The sequence below is a fragment of the Coffea eugenioides genome, chromosome 7 (genome assembly GCF_003713205.1).
Source record: "Coffea eugenioides isolate CCC68of chromosome 7, Ceug_1.0, whole genome shotgun sequence".
Lineage (NCBI taxonomy): Eukaryota > Viridiplantae > Streptophyta > Magnoliopsida > Gentianales > Rubiaceae > Coffea > Coffea eugenioides.
The window spans coordinates 12560186-12577490 of record NC_040041.1 but is presented as its reverse complement, the minus strand read 5'-3'; the positions used below and the strand labels follow the sequence as shown (position 1 = coordinate 12577490).

At 38.8% G+C, this 17305-nt stretch overlaps 2 protein-coding genes and 1 long non-coding RNA gene across 3 annotated transcripts; all 3 read left to right on the top strand.

The window, feature by feature from the left end:
- Positions 1 to 1405: 1405 nt before the first annotated feature.
- LOC113776933 lies at positions 1406 to 12426 on the top strand. The gene is made up of 4 exons (XM_027321985.1): positions 1406 to 1421; positions 10943 to 11296; positions 11994 to 12340; positions 12394 to 12426. Exons 1-4 carry the CDS (start codon positions 1406 to 1408, stop codon positions 12424 to 12426), a joined length of 750 nt encoding a protein of 249 aa, XP_027177786.1.
- Positions 12427 to 12437: 11 nt separating this feature from the next.
- LOC113777540 lies at positions 12438 to 13115 on the top strand. The gene is made up of 3 exons (XR_003469197.1): positions 12438 to 12479; positions 12573 to 12722; positions 13024 to 13115. It is a non-coding gene; the product is annotated as an uncharacterized LOC113777540 (long non-coding RNA).
- A 2629-nt stretch (positions 13116 to 15744) lies between these two features.
- Positions 15745 to 16981, top strand: LOC113776932. The gene is made up of 2 exons (XM_027321984.1): positions 15745 to 16191; positions 16352 to 16981. The coding sequence occupies exons 1-2, from the start codon at positions 15745 to 15747 to the stop codon at positions 16979 to 16981; spliced, it is 1077 nt and encodes a 358-aa protein (XP_027177785.1).
- The last annotated feature ends 324 nt before the right edge of the window (positions 16982 to 17305 follow it).

The following is a 17305-nucleotide window of genomic DNA, read 5'->3' as shown; positions in this document are numbered from 1 at the left end:
CTACTTCCGTTTGAGCCGCTAGTCTGAAATGCGATGGTGGTGTGGGCAGGAGAGGCTCAGAAGATCCTCCTTTGTTCTCCTGGACTCCTTTGTCTTTCAGCATCACCTTCATTAATGCGCTGAACCTTTGCTCCAACTTGCAGAATTTCTGGTCCAGATTGCTCACCACCGCCTCAACTCGTGAGTTGCTCTTCTCCACTTCTTCCTGGAGTTTTTGCCGTAGTTCATTCTGCCCGGCATTGTGCAGAGCGGCCATGGTCTCTGCCAATTCATGGAGCTTACTCTCCTGCTTCTTCAGTTGATCTTCCAAGGACTTGTATCTCGTGCTTTCCGCCATGGCAGACCTTCCTCCTTAGCAGCCAAGGACCGGCTGCTCTGATACCAACTGTCAGGTTCTGAGCTAGCACCGCCACAGTGGCTACGCCCACCACCGGAGAGTTAACAGAAAAGAGAGAGTTAAAGAGGGAGAGAGATAAAGGAGGGAAAGAAAGAGATAACCGTAAGAGGAAAGAATTGGGATTTGATGAAATCAGACAGAAAATATCCTAACTGATTCAGTTACAATCATTAGAGGGGTATTTATACATTTATGTCCTAACCGCCTTATTTACTAATACTGCCGCTTAAGTCGAACGACACCGTTCCATGTATCTGCGCCCTGAACATGTCAAACGCTGCACGATATGAATGAAACGACAATGGCCTAATTTCTGGGTTCCTAACAGATTCCAATCTGCAATCATAGAGAGCCCCCCTTGACCTGCTTCGGTAACAAAATGCAGAACGAATACACAGTCACAATGTGGGAGTGTTTGGATACCCAAATTATCTCAAATAATATTTCGCTTGCATCATAAACACATTTTCCAACCTACCTTTTTATATTCTCAATCACCTTTTTATCTCACATACATCACATCACAAAAAGTGTTACAGTAATTATTCCAAATAATATTTCAAATAATACACTATCCAAACAAACCTATTTCTTGGGACGGATCAAATTGGGCCTTGCAAGTTTTTGGATCATGACCCCCTCCCTAAGATTGTTAGCTTTATCAAACAAATTATACAGTGAATACCTCTTCTTCTTCTTTTTTTTTTAAAAAAAATTTACATAGTGGAACCTTGACATGTGAACCACATGGGAATAATATTATGGCTGCATCTCTAACCACTTTACTCCAAGTTACATCATATCTTTAGTCAGAAACAAGATAGACAAAAAGAAAGAAAAAAGGGCAAAAGCGATAAGAATGAGAATCACTTAAACAGAGAGTAAGAATATTGTTAATTTCATTTTTGGCCAAAGAATGTTTTATGCATCTATAAATGCAAGTACTAGTCTTAATAGAATGACTATATTAGTTTCACTTTCTCTGTTGCAAAAGATTACGGCTAAAGGATGACGAAAACTTCAGGTTAGTCTGAAAATTGTATTTTTTTTCCCTGGTTCCCATATTTAATTGTACATATGTGCTCATTTACACTATTTAATTGACTTATTGTTAGTACAAAAGCCATGCTGTTATTCATTTCTTCCTTTTTTTTTCCCAATTTCATTGGAATTGTAGGAAATAGCCAAAATGCAAAATCTTATAAGGCTCTCAATGATGATCCTTTTGCTCATAATTTTGAGCATTATATAGCAGCAGTTGTAATAGTCAATAAATGACTCTATATATATATATTTTTTCAAATAACCACTTCTAATATTCAAGCAATGAATCCTATTCATAAGCTTGATCTATGGTTTCACACGTGGCCATTGTAACATCAGCAAAGTCATATAGTATAAGTGACATCTTCAAATTACATTATCTAAATCCATTATAGCTTGACTTTCTCAACAATATGTCATAGACCATTATAGGTAACACTTTATCATTCAAATTTCCCGAATTGGATTTTGTGTGGTGGAGATTGAAGATGGAAGAAATCTTGAAAATGTGATAAGCCATGCAGATGAACAATGTTATCATGGTCTGTTACGTTGTAATATTTACAAGCATTGGTTTAGTGTATATATAGTGCCTTGTACAATAATACTAAACAATATTTTTAGACCCGAATCAGTGGATGAATCAAATGAGCTTTTAGTTTGCGGTTCAACCAGTTTAAGTGATTGAGTCAAATATACAGCTTTTTATTCATTTTAGAATTAGAAAATCTGAATAATACTATGAAAAAAAATTTTCTAGTAACTAACTGGCTCAACCATGTAAGCTTTATCAGTTTTGACCAATTTGGATGGTTTTTGACGGGTTATTTATTTTTCATTGTACTCTAATATAAAATTGGAGAAAGTTTTATGGCCGGTTTCCCTTTTCAACCGGTTGAACCAGCCAAATGGATACGGTCTGGCACTGGCAATTTTTGACTCCCAATCCGTTACGCTTTGAAGCCTTGCTCCCTCCACAGGCTGGCGGGTGAGACCACAGACTGGGTCCTCGTAAATGGTTACATTTTGAGCCATCAATATTGCTACAAAGGCGCCTTCACTATTAGTTTGATGTTGTGTCCAATGAGCAGTGGAAAGGACTATCAGTTAATCTCACAGCTCTTTCTGAATCAATTGGGAGAGCAAAAATGGCAATAGAAACTTCAGTATTCTCCAGACCTGCTGTGTTTCTTGAATTCTCAATGTCCCAAATCTCCAAAATAAGGAAGAAATTTGATGGGATTTTAAGTACATTAATCAGTTAAACAAGTTGAGGAGAAATGCCTTTATGTCATGAAGGATTTAGAAGGAAATTGATTATTGGTTGTGGGGTTTTAGCTTTAATTTCCTGCTTGCTTTCTGAATCCCAAGTTATGGTAGCTAGGTAAGCTTCTCAATTAACTACTTTTTTATTTTCTAAGCTGTTTTTTTGTGTTTTGTGATTTTTGTTCTAACTTCCAACACAGAATCATACCCTTCTTTCCAAGTGACAGGTGCCGAACCTGTACAATAATAAATACCTACTCGAGAAAAATACAGATTTTGTATATAGCGGTGAGTAGGGTCGAATCCACAGGGACTGGGGATAATTTGTTTCTTCTAGAGTCCAAAGTATGGGGGATTTTGGATTAAATGCTAACTAAATAAATTAACTGCAGAAAATAATTAATTAAAAGAAATGATTGGGGAAACTCTAGCCAAGGGTACACATCAGAAATGGTTCATGCACTGATCATTGATGCAGAAATAATTCCAACATTTAGCAATAGATTAGTTATAGTTGTCATGCACGCGATAAACAACCAACCCTTCCTTAATTTCTCGATAGCTAAGGTACGACCGTTAGCTATTTCTCTAACCCAAAAATAACCCTAGGTACGACCGTAGGATTTAATTTCTAGATTGCATTAATAATTAGAAAGGCCAAATCCTAACCAACAAACACGCTACGAGGGTTTGTTTAAATTAGATCATATGCTCCCCTGACATAAACCCAATTACGCCAGTTGCTACTGAGGTAGAGATAACGAACAATTACGGATTCAATTACCCCTATTTAGCAAAAATAGCCTATATGAATAATTAATTATTGCGCACTAATCAATCATACACAAGGCCATAGCAATTAAAATCAAGGAATATATAAATACCAATAAATGAAGAAAATAATTAAAACAGATTCGATCTCACAGTACTTGTCGAACCAAATCGTCAGTTGTCCCCTTGACTAGAAAAGCTTAACCACGCCTCATGAGAAAATCTCCCCGTTGGGAAATATTGTCGAATACCTGGCGTGTGTCAGAGGCCAGTCCAAAGAAAGAAAACTAGAACTAAACTAAAAAAACTAAAACTAAAGCCCTAGATATCTTTTGCTTCTGTACGTTGTCCCCTTTTAAAGGAACAAAAGAAAGATGACTAAAAGCTATCTAGGTGGTCCCCACACATGTGGACAAAGCCTCCCAAGTACTTCTTGTTCCAAGTCTCGTTACTTTCTTTGAAGCCCAAATGACCAAATGCCTTTCACTAGCTTGTGGTCCCCCACCAATTCAAGGGCCCAAGGATTGAAGCCCTTAGAAGTCTCCATATTTTTCACAAAGTCCCTTCTTTTTGGTAGTTTTCTGCTTCATTCCTGAAATTGATTCCAAATACCAAATATGAGTAAATATCAGCAATTAACACAATATTTGTCAGGGATAGAAGGGAAAATTAATAATAAAAATACTAACAAATTATACCCTATCAATTCCCCCCACACCTGAATCATGCTTGCCCTCAAGCATAAGAACAGCAATTGAACACCAAAATTTTGACAATGGCTATTGCTCTAACTATCATATTGCCAAGATACCCAGAAAAACATATATCAAGTATCATAGTTAAGATCCAAGAAAAATCACTCCGGTTAGCTTCTCAACCACCAACTCCTCCAATTTAAAGCAGACTAATCTAAGAAAAAGGAATGGTTGCTCACATTTATCAGCAAATGGTCCAACTATTAACCAAAATCTCGACATTAAGATCACAAACCGGCAAGCTGACTTATTCACATACTAACACAATCTTTATTTTATTATTTTTTCCCCTTTTTTTTTGTTTTTTTTTTGTTTTTTTTGAGTAACAAAAGACTTAGTCTATAGCCCTTAGAGCCTTTTGACGCGAACTCCAACATTTGATAGATGGAGGAGCCCGGTTACTCAGCTCCAATCGCTACAGGACCACGCACTCATAGCAACTACTACCTTTTGACGCGAAAATCGACACTTTAGGTGAAGATCCCCGGTTACTCAGTAGTAACTACTAGCAGAGTACAGTCAGCTCTTATTTACAACCATACAGCACAATAACTAAAAATAACACAAAAATAACAGCAGCCAGCCTCAAATTTCCAAATATGGAGAACTAAAATTAATAACTGGACCAATTCACATAAAAAATGCCAACTATCATTCCCTATGCCTAGAAAAGTTAACCAAAAATTGGAAAAGTCAAGCAATTACCGATATTCACCAGAGAGATGTTCATGAACTCAACCACATTAATTTAATACCCTTTTATTAATAAAACTTGGCAATAGCATAATTAGAGGCAACAATCCAGCATCAAAACTTGGTATTCATTTAAGGACTGACCACTAGAAAGAAAAAGAAAATAAAATAAATGAAAATAGGCAAAAACTAACTAAAAATAAAGGAAAAGCCCCTAGAAACTAAAAACAAAAATACTAGCACCCCAACTGACCCCCCCACACCTAAATGACACATTGCCCTCAATGTGATAATGTAAAAGTAGAAGGAAGGAGAGGGGCAACGGTACTTCCCTGAGAGGGGCGGTTCAGGTGGAAATACGCGGCCAGGTTCTTAGGGATTGGAGCCACCTGGTTGGCGATATGCATTACTCGCTCATCCACTGAGCATCAGAGGCCATCGGTGGGAGAGGCCACTTAGCAAATTCAAAACAATAACAATTTAATAGCCACTGGTGCCTCCCTCGTAGACAACCCAAGCAACAAAATGCACAACCCAGGCACCTAGAGACTATACAAATATCCCAACAATACAGCAATTTCAATCAATACTCACTGGTGGCCCCAATTGGGTCAAATGCAGGAACAATGTAGTCCAAAATCGCAACAAATGCTCTAAAGATTTAGCAATTGAAATCAATAGGTAAAATACTCCCAGCCAGTCAATTAGACGCCACCAACAGCAATAAGCAATGAAAGTGGCACAGTAGCCTTCCAATTCAACAAACAAATGAAGAAAATACCCAACCAAAGGCACTTCAAGGGACGCAAGACAGAAATCAGCAAAGTAGAACTCAAGTGATACCAAAAATAACCTCGACAAAGCAGTGAATTCAACCAATTTGAATACGTAGAATACGGTCAGAAATGCCTCCCAAAGATCAACAGAGAGCGACAAAACTTGCCCACCCAAAATCTGTCCAAATGGCTCCAATTGGATAAGAAATTACACAACTCAACCAACCGAAATTAGCAAATGAGCCAAGAAACCGTCGAAACCAGCAATAGTAGTTCAAATTTTGGACTACAACTAAATCAAAATTTTTGGCAGTTTTCGATCAAGTAGCCCACCAACTAGAACCAAGTGGCAACAAATGTAGTTATAATACCCCAACCAGTACCACTGGTGCATCCCACAGATAATGAAGCAACATAAACGGCCACCCCAATCAAGAAAATGGAAACTTCAGGCACCCAAGGACTAGGCGAAAGTCTCAACAAAGCAGCTATTACAAACAATAAGCAATGGTGGTCCGAATATTAGTCAATGCAGAAATCATGCAACTCAAAATCTCGGCAAGTGCTCCAATGAGCTTAGCAATTGAAATCACAAAACCGAATACTCCCCAAACAAGGTACTTAGAGTCAACTAATGGCAATACTAATTCAACAAACCAACCCAGAAAATTACTCAACTAAGGGTGCAATAGGGGTCTCCAGCAGCCAAAATCCCAAATAATGCCCAACAATTCGATGAATACCAGAAAATCACCCCAAACAATGTAACAGTTAAACTCCACAGGCAAAGGACGTCCAACCAATTTCACTCAAGCAAACTAGGAGCAATGCGACTGATTAAACAAAGCAACGAATTTCAGCAAATGGACACATAGCCACCCAAAATCCCAACAAATGTCCCCAAGAATTCAGCAAGTCCAGTAAGAGCAGGTCAGAATATAGGCAATAACAACTTAGTCACAAGCTCTGAGCTTCCAATCAAGCAGCCAACCAAAGAGAATGAATGAATGTTAGGCAAACTACCACAACCAGTACCACTGGTGTACGCACAGAGAAGAATTAAATCAAACGGCAAACTCAATTCACTGAGAAACCCCAAACAATCAACTTAGCAACCAACTTAATTTATGGGAACAATCAGCGTAAAAATTGACAATCTGGCCTCAGCTAAGAAAGTAAAAACCTGTCCTCTGCTAAACAAATATTAAGAATCTGGCCTCAGCTAAGTGACAGGAAGTTGAAAAAGAAATCACCAAAGTCTTGGAGGAGGAAAAAGGCACCGCGCGTACGTCGCACGTGCTTGGACAAGCCCGCTGAGCTCCACGTGCTGGGCCGCTGCCTGGCTGCGCGCCTGAGCTGCGAGGAGCTGCGCGCACAAAGGGGAAGCTGCTGGTGGACTGGAGCTCCTGGTGCTGGGCTGACTCGCGTGGACTGGCGAAGTGCGAGGGGGGTCGCGCGAGGGACAGAGGAAAGCTGAGACGGCGCGGGCTGGTGGAGAGTTGGTGGCGCGGCTGGCGAAGTGCGGTGGGCTGGAGGGGGTTGCGCAGGGGAGGCTGCAGCGTTGGGCTTAGGGCGGCGTGCAATGAAGTGAGGTCGAGGTGGAGCTGGGCAGAGAGAAGCCGCGCGCGCAAGGTGGGGCAGATCGGCAGGCTGCTGCGCGCTGGGGTTGCGCGCGCTAGCAGCAGTCGCGCAACTGAGGAGGTTGCGGCCGAAGTTGGCCGCGAGCTGGTGGTGGGGTGGGGTCGATGGTTGCGGTGAAAGAAGCGGCGGCTGAAGCAGGCGTCGTGCGATGGTGGCCTGGTCGCTGGAACTGCGTGGGAGGGGTAGAGATCTGGTGGCGGAAGCGCGCGGAGAGAGAGAGAGAGATGGCGGCGGACAGGTGGGTATGTTGGGTGAATGGGTGAAGAAGAAAAGAAAAGGGGAAAAGAGAAAGCAGCGGGGAAGAAAGAAGAAAGAAAGGAGAAGAAAGAAAAAAAAAAAAAAAAAGAAGGAAAGAAAGAAAAAGAAAAAAAAATGAAATTTTTTTTTTTTTTCAAAAACTATCCGAACGTAGATCTGAAATCTGAAATTTTTTTTTTTGAATGTAATAATAATAAACAATTATAATTATAATTTTTTTTTTTTTTTTAAAAACATGGTTTGGGTCGTCCAATACCGCGCGGGCACGCCAAGATTGGTCTTCGTCCTCTGGTCTCAGAAAACACAAACACCGCGCGGGCACGCCAAGATTTCACTTCCTGGTCACAGTGGAGGAGATATTAGCCTTGATACTACCCAATGGAGAAACGACAAAACGAAAGAAATAAACAACTAAAACCAATAAAATCAATATTCGGGTTGCCTCCCAAACGAGCGCCTTTCTTTAATGTCTTTGGCTAGACATGTTATGCTTGTTCACGGAGGATAAAATCTTGTAGCTCGCTTTAATGCTTCATCTTCAATATGATCCTGGTAACCCTCATAGATGGAGTAATCTTTGAACACACGAGCTACGGTCTTCCATGGACTAGTTGATGGCGCCAAATAATCAAGCATTGATCGCAATTCTTCATCCACTCCTCCATCAAGAGCATTCAACGGTTCAAGATATTTGACCATAGCTACTCTTAATTCATTCCTGCCATGAGACTCAAGAACTTCCGGTATAACAAAATCAATCTCATTAACAGAAATCATAGAATAAGAGTTAAGAAAATGCGGGTTAGGGAATGGAGGTGGTGTCACCACATTTGCTGATTCTTCACTGGATTCTTTCACTTGAATGGGTTGCAGTTGGGGTTCCATTTCTTCCTTTTCGGCTTCTTTTTCAACTGCATCTGTACATCTCTCTTCTTGAAAATCTTGCAGCTCCTCATCACTGGTCAGGCAAATTGCACTCTCATTTTCAACAATAGTTTTCGAGGGCAATTCTTCAAATTGAGAAGCCAGTCGATTTATTCTGGATGTCAATAGACACATTTGATCTTCCAGATTACTCATTGCCTCCTTCATCATCTCATTTCTCCTTTGTGTCTCCTGTTGGAATTGATATGTATTAATAGCTATTGATTCAACTATTTCTTCAAGAGATATACCTGACATAGATGACGATTCTTGAGACTCATACTGCTGAAAATTCATTGGCTCCGTTGTATAATTATAATCGGAGTTATCCCATCATTCTTGATCATACCCGTTTGGATTAGGGTTATACCACGTTTGAGACCAGGGTGAAAAATCTCCATAATTATTGAGGGGGACACTCAGATTATCTTGATATTCGGGGCACATACCGGTTGAATGATCCCTGGCATAACAAATTTTACAGGTTGCAGCAGCCATTCTTTCTCTAATAGAGTTTAGTGCCTCTGAATATGCAAACTTAGCAAAAAAACTAGTCTCATCGCCTTCCCCGGAAACAAAATCCAGTCTATCACCAAAATACGGAGTGTTAGAAGCCATAAACTATAATAAAAAAATAAGAGAAAAATAAATAAAAAAATAAAAACAAGATGAACTCAAAATGAAACAAATTAATCTGGCACCAGCCCCCGGCAACGGCGCCAAAAATTGACAGGTGCCGAACCTGTACAATAATAAATACCTACTCGAGAAAAATACAGATTTTGTATATAGCGGTGAGTAGGGTCGAATCCACAGGGACTGGGGATAATTTGTTTCTTCTAGAGTCCAAAGTATGGGGGGTTTTGGATTAAATGCTAACTAAATAAATTAACTGCAGAAAATAATTAATTAAAAGAAATGATTGGGGAAACTCTAGCCAAGGGTACACATCAGAAATGGTTCATGCACTGATCATTGATGTAGAAATAATTCCAACATTTAGCAATAGATTAGTTATAGTTGTCATGCACGCGATAAACAACCAACCCTTCCTTAATTTCTCGATAGCTAAGGTACGACCGTTAGCTATTTCTCTAACCCAAAAATAACCCTAGGTACGACCGTAGGATTTAATTTCTAGATTGCATTAATAATTAGAAAGGCCAAATCCTAACCAACAAACACGCTACGAGGGTTTGTTTAAATTAGATCATATGCTCCCCTGACATAAACCCAATTACGCCAGTTGCTACTGAGGTAGAGATAACGAACAATTACGGATTCAATTACCCCTATTTAGCAAAAATAGCCTATATGAATAATTAATTATTGCGCACTAATCAATCATACACAAGGCCATAGCAATTAAAATCAAGGAACATATAAATACCAATAAATGAAGAAAATAATTAAAACAGATTCGATCTCACAGTACTTGTCGAACCAAATCGTCAGTTGTCCCCTTGACTAGAAAAGCTTAACCACGCCTCATGAGAAAATCTCCCCGTTGGGGAATATTGTCGAATACCTGGCGTGTGTCAGAGGCCAGTCCAAAGAAAGAAAACTAGAACTAAACTAAAAAAACTAAAACTAAAGCCCTAGATATCTTTTGCTTCTGTACGTTGTCCCCTTTTAAAGGAACAAAAGAAAGATGACTAAAAGCTATCTAGGTGGTCCCCACACATGTGGACAAAGCCTCCCAAGTACTTCTTGTTCCAAGTCTCGTTGCTTTCTTTGAAGCCCAAATGACCAAATGCCTTTCACTAGCTTGTGGTCCCCCACCAATTCAAGGGCCCAAGGATTGAAGCCCTTAGAAGTCTCCATATTTTTCACAAAGTCCCTTCTTTTTGGTAGTTTTCTGCTTCATTCCTGAAATTGATTCCAAATACCAAATATGAGTAAATATCAGCAATTAACACAATATTTGTCAGGGATAGAAGGGAAAATTAATAATAAAAATACTAACAAATTATACCCTATCACCAAGATTGGTAAATTTATAGTAGACCTTTTTTTGGAGTGTTTTCTTTCTCTGACAAAGAATTAGGCATTTTGAATGGTGCAACACTGATTAATATATTGGACATCTACATTCAACTTAGCTAATATTTTTCTCAATCTTTGACTCATCAATTGGATGAAAAAACCTAATCATACATCTATTGTAAAATGACACAACATTGTGCATGGAAACTTGTTTCCCTTGAAAGATCATTTTTTAGCCCTTCTAATAAAGCCTCTAAATAACCTACATTGTTCTGTAATTTGACGGACTTGAAGCTACAGGGATAAACGTTCTTGCTGCCTTTTGACTAATGTGGATGAACTTATTTATTCTCCATGTTCTTTTGTAACTTTCAGTAATAATGTTTAAGTTGAATTGTGCATCCTCTTTTTTATGTTTTGGATATTGGCAGGAGCTGATGGGATTAGTAGAGGTGCAATTGGAATTGTTCCCGAGGATCTCACTGAGGAGAACTATGAGGCATGGAAAGGATGCTTGAAACATTATTTGGTCGGGCATGGCCTTTGGGGTGTTGTTTCTGGTAAGGAGCAGGATCCTATAAAAGATGAGAGTCAAGATTACGGAGAAGATAAGAAACAGGAACACGAGGAATGGCAGATGAAGAATGCATTGGCCTTACATGCCATCCAACTTTCATGCGGACCACGCACATATGTTAAATTAAAAGCTCACAATTTTGCCCAAGTTGCATGGAAGCAGTTGGATGAAAAACTAAAGCCCGACAATCTTGAAGTTGATAATGAAGGTAATTCTCTGTCATGTTGCTGATAAAATGTCTATTTTTGACATATAATTTAGAAGTTAACTGATGAGGTTTTCTCTCTTGGAAAAATTTAAGTACTTTATGTGGTCATTTGATAAGTAACTTAGAGTAATGGGGTGTTAGGAGCAGAAAATATTATTTAGCAATTTCAGATTTTTGTCTGTTTTTGCTCTTGGTCCATTCCTTTTTTTTTCTTTTGCTCTTTGAGCAACCAATTCCTGACCAGGGATTTTTGTGTACATTACTTCAAATAGAGCCCCAATTCATCTATTCAAGCTCTGTTGCACCAAATAATTATGGAGACTTGGGGGTTGGGAGTCCTAGCTAAATTGCCAAAAGAGGCCCTGCAGCATATCCTCCATAGCATGGACTATGTCATTTAATCATTGCTCAATATCCAATAACAATATTGTTGCAGTGCCTACTCTGAACCAGAGGGAAAATTATTCTCCAGCCTATGATAGTTATAAACTTGCTCCTAAAGAGTACATATTCCACTAATAGATTAGTAAAATGTCACCTTCATACCAAAAATTATTTCAAAGATTTTCTGATTTTGTTCTTTACTTCCTCAATTTTTTATGCTCCTCATCAAAATTTCACGTGTGCCTTGTATGAGCTCATTATTATATGTGACCATGTTCGAGATATTAAATGAAACAAATTCTAATGTTTACAGGACCGAAAGAGCACCTTCATTATGAGCAATTGTACAAAGCAATCGCGATAGGTTATTTTCGTCACACAAAACATCTACTTGATCAAGATCCACTCGCTGTTAGGGCAATAGTTTCATCACATAAAGAAACTGCACTTCACATTGCTATTCAGCATGGACGCATGAAGATTGCAAAGGAGTTATTGCAGAGAATGGCACCAGAAGACTTGGAAGTTGTTAATGAATATGGATCCACAGCTCTTACTCTTGCTGCAATCAGTGGTGTAACAAAGCTGGCAAGGACTATTGTGGAAAAAAATAATAGGCTGCTTGTTATGAAAAATGACCTTGACAATGGGCAGCTTCCTGTCATTGTGGCTGCTTTGTTTGATCAAAAGCATATGGTTAATTATCTATACAGCGTAACACCAAAGGAGCATCTAAGTCCAGATAGGGGTGACAATGGAGCTACATTGCTTAATTCGCTAATTACAGCAGAAGTATATGGTTAGATTATAGATATAACAGGCAACATACCAATCTGCAACACACACTTCTTCATTATATGTGCCTCTAACTCCTGCTTTTTAATCGTTACAGATGTTGCTTCAATGCTGCTTCGACAGTATCCAAAACTTGGCGTCACCCCTGATCATAATGGTGACTACACTCTCAGGTTACTGGCTCTCAAGCCATCTGCATTTCCTAGTGGAACCAAACTTTCTTTCTGGAAAAATTGGATCTATTCATGTGAGTGTCCTTTTTCCAGTTCTACTTTACTTTGATAACTGACTTGTATGTAATGAAGCAAAATATTCTACTCTCCAATTCAATAATAAGCCAAACAGTCTAAGAGCAATGGCCATTCTACATTTTGTGGATTTTTATGATGTTTCAGTTATCATGTCAGTATGCAATGTGGATTGTTTTTTTCAGTCCAAGTTGTCGGGCAAGATAAAATCTTCCACCAACAAGAATATTAAATAGCCGTGATCAGTAAATGTGTACTAGTGTTAGGGAATGCTACTCATACCATCTATTTATGCCCCAGGTGTAATGGTACATTCTCCATCGGGGAGTCCAACAGATTCTCATGAAGATGAGGTAACAAAAACTCAAAGAGCAAGCATGACTGAAGGCCACAACATTGACATTCATGATCCTAGTGATGATGAGATGACTAAGACAGGGAATCAAGGCCTTACTAGCTCTGGTATGTAAAATACCAAGTTTCTTTTCCAAAATTCCTTCTGTTGCACATTAAAGACTTCTAATTTTTTGTGGTGGGATCTCTCCTAACTTTTTCTCTCAATTTTTTAGCAGTAGCTTGATGACAAAGTGTAATGCATTGTATTTTAATAGGTAAATAATCTGATATGTGGTGGACTATCTAGGATTGGGAGAAACCAGAGGAAAGTTCAAAAATTAAGAGGATTCAGCCCCACATTTTGGAACTTTTTGTAGTAAAGATAGAACATTGTTTCCTTTCAACGATGAGTAATGAGGAACTTTTCAATTCATGTGTGCATTAACTATAAATGGTAAAATAATAAACTCAGCTGCTTCCATTTGAAGTAACTAAAATGAAATGGCGCTTGAACCATTGGTCACCAGGTAGTGGGGCATTTGTCATCAGGTAATATCAAGGGGTTGAATATAGCTTGCTAACAGTGTCTATCACAGAGTTCTTAAGAACGTAATCTAGCTGGCATTGCTGCATTGGCATATGCTGAAGAATCTTAACCTATCTAGCTCCAAGAATAATTCACGACTACTCCACCATGAAAGAGGGGGTCAATTGACCTCCTGACTTGCATACAGCTTTCCAAATCATTCACTACTGCTAATCTTAAAGGCAAGATAGTCAAATCTTGTTAGTATGCAAAGGACCCCAACATCAGGTTTTCTTAGGGGATTGAAACTCAAGCCTATGTTCTGTTAGACAAGAATGGATTGGTTAGGTCACCAACCTTTGCTCCTCCTGACGCAAGTTGGACTCCTAAGTGTAAAGATAGCTTCTGAGAAGATCACCTACATAGGGATCCCAATGCAGCCGAAAAAAAATACTGAATATGTAGATAGTGCAACAAGAGATGTAAACAACAAGGCAAAACATGTATAGGGATGGTAATGTTCATCTTCAGGTCTTACCAAGTTTGGCAAAACATATCTTTGATTTTCTGTAGCCCGTGACCTTGCTCCTCTGGCAATGCTTTCAATTCTCTCAAGTTCACTACGGTAGTGGTGCATTGCTCTCGCTCTTCTTTTGTCCAATTCAGCCTGAAACATGTTAGCTCATAGCTTAGATCCATTTCATCAGTGTTACTTGTTTTCTGGCAAAATAGATGTTGGACTGAAATTAGAACCTCTGTTCTTTCTAATCGACGTTTTGCCTTCTTCTCCTTCTTCTCCTCCAACTCGAGAATTTTGGCCCTCTTCTTCTCATACCTGAAAAGGTTTATTAGCTGACAAACTGATACCTATCTAAATGGATACACATTAAAGGAACTTCCCAAGGTACTTTAAAGATGGAGTTAATTTCTTTTTCTTCTTTTTTTTTTCTCCTTTTCTTTTCCTATTGATTAGAAGAAATGATTTACATACCTTTCTTTTATCCTAGCCATTTCGTCTTCCTCCCAAACATCTGCCCGAGTATCTCCTATTCCTGGCTTCTTTGGACTCTGCCTAACTGTGGCTAACACAAGAACTCTTAGGAACAGAATCTACCTAGAATTTTCAACATCTCTGGCTCCCTCAAGTGATTGTAGCGACAACTGCTTAAAATCATCTCCCATCTACAGATACCTAAATTCAGATATGTAGGATAATCCATATATCGGAACATGAGGTGCCTTCTCATTTATCTTAGTTACCTCAGCTTCAACAAAAAAGTGGATGCCTCTGGATGTCTCTTCCATTTTTGGCAGCTTATATCACCATATCTAGTTTGTTTACTGTCCTTACGATCTTGTTTTGAGATTCTCATCCTTTGTTCAATCCAATAGATATTATTCATATCATCTAATTCACATGTCTGACCGTCAAATTCTGTTTCTTTTTTTCCGTTTAAGTATCAAGTGATAATATGTTTAAACCCCACTTTTTCTGCTCTGCTTAGCTTGCATTCACTACGCAGGCATGCAAGTTTTTTAAACCCCATGGTTCACTTGTTACACATCTGTCACGGCATATCAGTCGAATATCAAGTGATGCACACGTTATAGCATATAAAAATTTTCAAAAAATCTCAAAAAATTACTAAAAATAAAAAAATACTATAAAAGGCACAATCTGAAAAATATCCGAATTGACTCCGAGTTGTCACGAATATGGAATTATTCACGATTCGGGAATCAGTATCGTACCGGTCCCCTCCGTTCCAGTTATGACTCGGCCGAGTCGTATCGGACTCGGCTGAGATGCCTACTGACTTATAGTACTAGTCTGATGTCTGTTTAGTAACTAAGAGGCTCTTTACTCTAATATACCACTGTTTTAGATGTCCTTATTCAACAGTGCAAATAATACACTGCTACAGTTCTATGCTATTCCTTTTGATCTCACGTTTGAAGCATCTATATCAGTAATTGGTTTATGTCCCATTTTGTTCATCCTACGCATATAATTTTTTTCCCTTGCAGTGCTGAAGATTTTGCATGGACTTAATTGGAGCATAGTAGGATGCCTCGGTCCGTTTCATTAACTAACATTTTTTACTCAGCGAAACGATGTTACTTTTTCCTAATGTCTTCTTTTGATCTCTGTCCCAGGAATGAAGCAAATACATGAAAAGAAAAGGATTCATAGAGATGCCCTTGAAATCCTATTCTGCATTGTTAAGGAACTCCGGACAATGAGCAACATAGAACTTGAAAGGATGCAGATTGATAAAATTTTATACGACGCCATTCAGCATGGAATCGTTGAGTTTGTTGAGGAAATTTTAATATGGCTTCCTGCACTCATCTATAGCAGAGACAAAACAGGCAGAACAGTATTTTCACATGCAATTTTGCTTTGCCAAGAGACAATTTATAGCCTTATATATGCCTTGGGAGAGCGAACGAGCATTCTAGCCCGCAGGCAAGACTCTTTCGGAAACAATTTCTTACATTTAGCAGCCAGGCTGTCTCCACCATCTCAACTTGACAGGGTTTCTGGAGCAGCTCTTCAAATGCAAATGGAACTACAATGGTTTCAGGTCGCAATTCAATTCATTGTCAGTAACCTATTTTAGCTTAGTGTATCAAGTTTGTTGTCATTTCGTTTTTGTTTTTTAATTTCCGTCTTATGAAATAGAGACTCAAAAACTGCAATAATTCTTTTTCTAATGGTGTTGTCCTAGTGAGGCTTTGTACCTGACATTAGTTATTTTTTAGGAAGTTGAGAGTATTCTACCACCAAGGATGAAGAAAGAATTGAATTCTAGTGATAAAACACCTTCTGCCCTCTTCTCTGACGAGCATAAGGCATTGGCTAAGGAGGGAGAGAAATGGATGAAAAATATTGCAGGATCAAGTATGATTGTGGGAACTCTCATCGCTGCAGCCATGTTTACAACGGCTTTCACAGTTCCAGGTGGTAATGATGGTAAAACAGGGCTCCCTGTCATGATAGGTACTCAACAAAAAGCATTCTTGTTTCTTATGGCATCAAATGCAGTGTCAATGTTCACTTCTACAACATCGATTCTGATGTTCTTGGGGATTCTTACTGCACGTTATGCAGAAAAAGAATTTCTCAAGTCCTTACCTACAAAGTTAATATTTGGAATCACATTTTTGTTCGTCTCGATAGTCTTCATGATGGCATCATTTGGTACTGCTATATATCTGACGCTGATCGAACAAGTAGCTTGGATTTCCTACCCAATCATTGTTTTCTGTGTTATTCCAATAGCCCTTTACTCATTGCTGCAATTCCCTCTTCTGGTTGAGATGATCAGTCGCACTTACGGACATGGCATGTTCGACAAACGTAAAAAGAAACTCTCGAGTTTTGATACCTGAATTAGTACCAGCATCTCTCCATTCTGCTGCTTATCGTGACATTCTGTATTTCACTCACATTGGATTGCTTTGAAGTTGTTTTCCAAATAATCCTTCAGTGTGATGTTTTGAATAGATTTTGTTGGAAACATCCATTTGTTTTGTCTCCAGCTTGTCCTGGAATTCTTCAGATTCCTGGAGCTATCAATAAATCATACGCATGGATTGCTTTTGATTGTTTGCCACATCAAATACTACCTAATATTTAGTATTGATATTTTAATTGTCTTTGACGAGTTCTCTTATGTACTAGTAATAGATTACGTGTTTTGCACGTGAACATGA

Excerpts from the sequence above, each read along its gene's own strand:
- LOC113776932 (XM_027321984.1), top strand. The coding sequence starts at position 15,745 with ATGAAGCAAATACATGAAAAGAAAAGGATTCATAGAGATGCCCTTGAA. Across the intron at positions 16,192-16,351 it reads AGGTCGCAATTCAATTCATT|GAAGTTGAGAGTATTCTACC; the intron begins GTCAGTAACCTA and ends GTTATTTTTTAG.
- LOC113776933 (XM_027321985.1), top strand. Across the intron at positions 11,297-11,993 it reads TCTTGAAGTTGATAATGAAG|GACCGAAAGAGCACCTTCAT; the intron begins GTAATTCTCTGT and ends TAATGTTTACAG. Across the intron at positions 12,341-12,393 it reads TTGACAATGGGCAGCTTCCT|CGTAACACCAAAGGAGCATC; the intron begins GTCATTGTGGCT and ends TTATCTATACAG.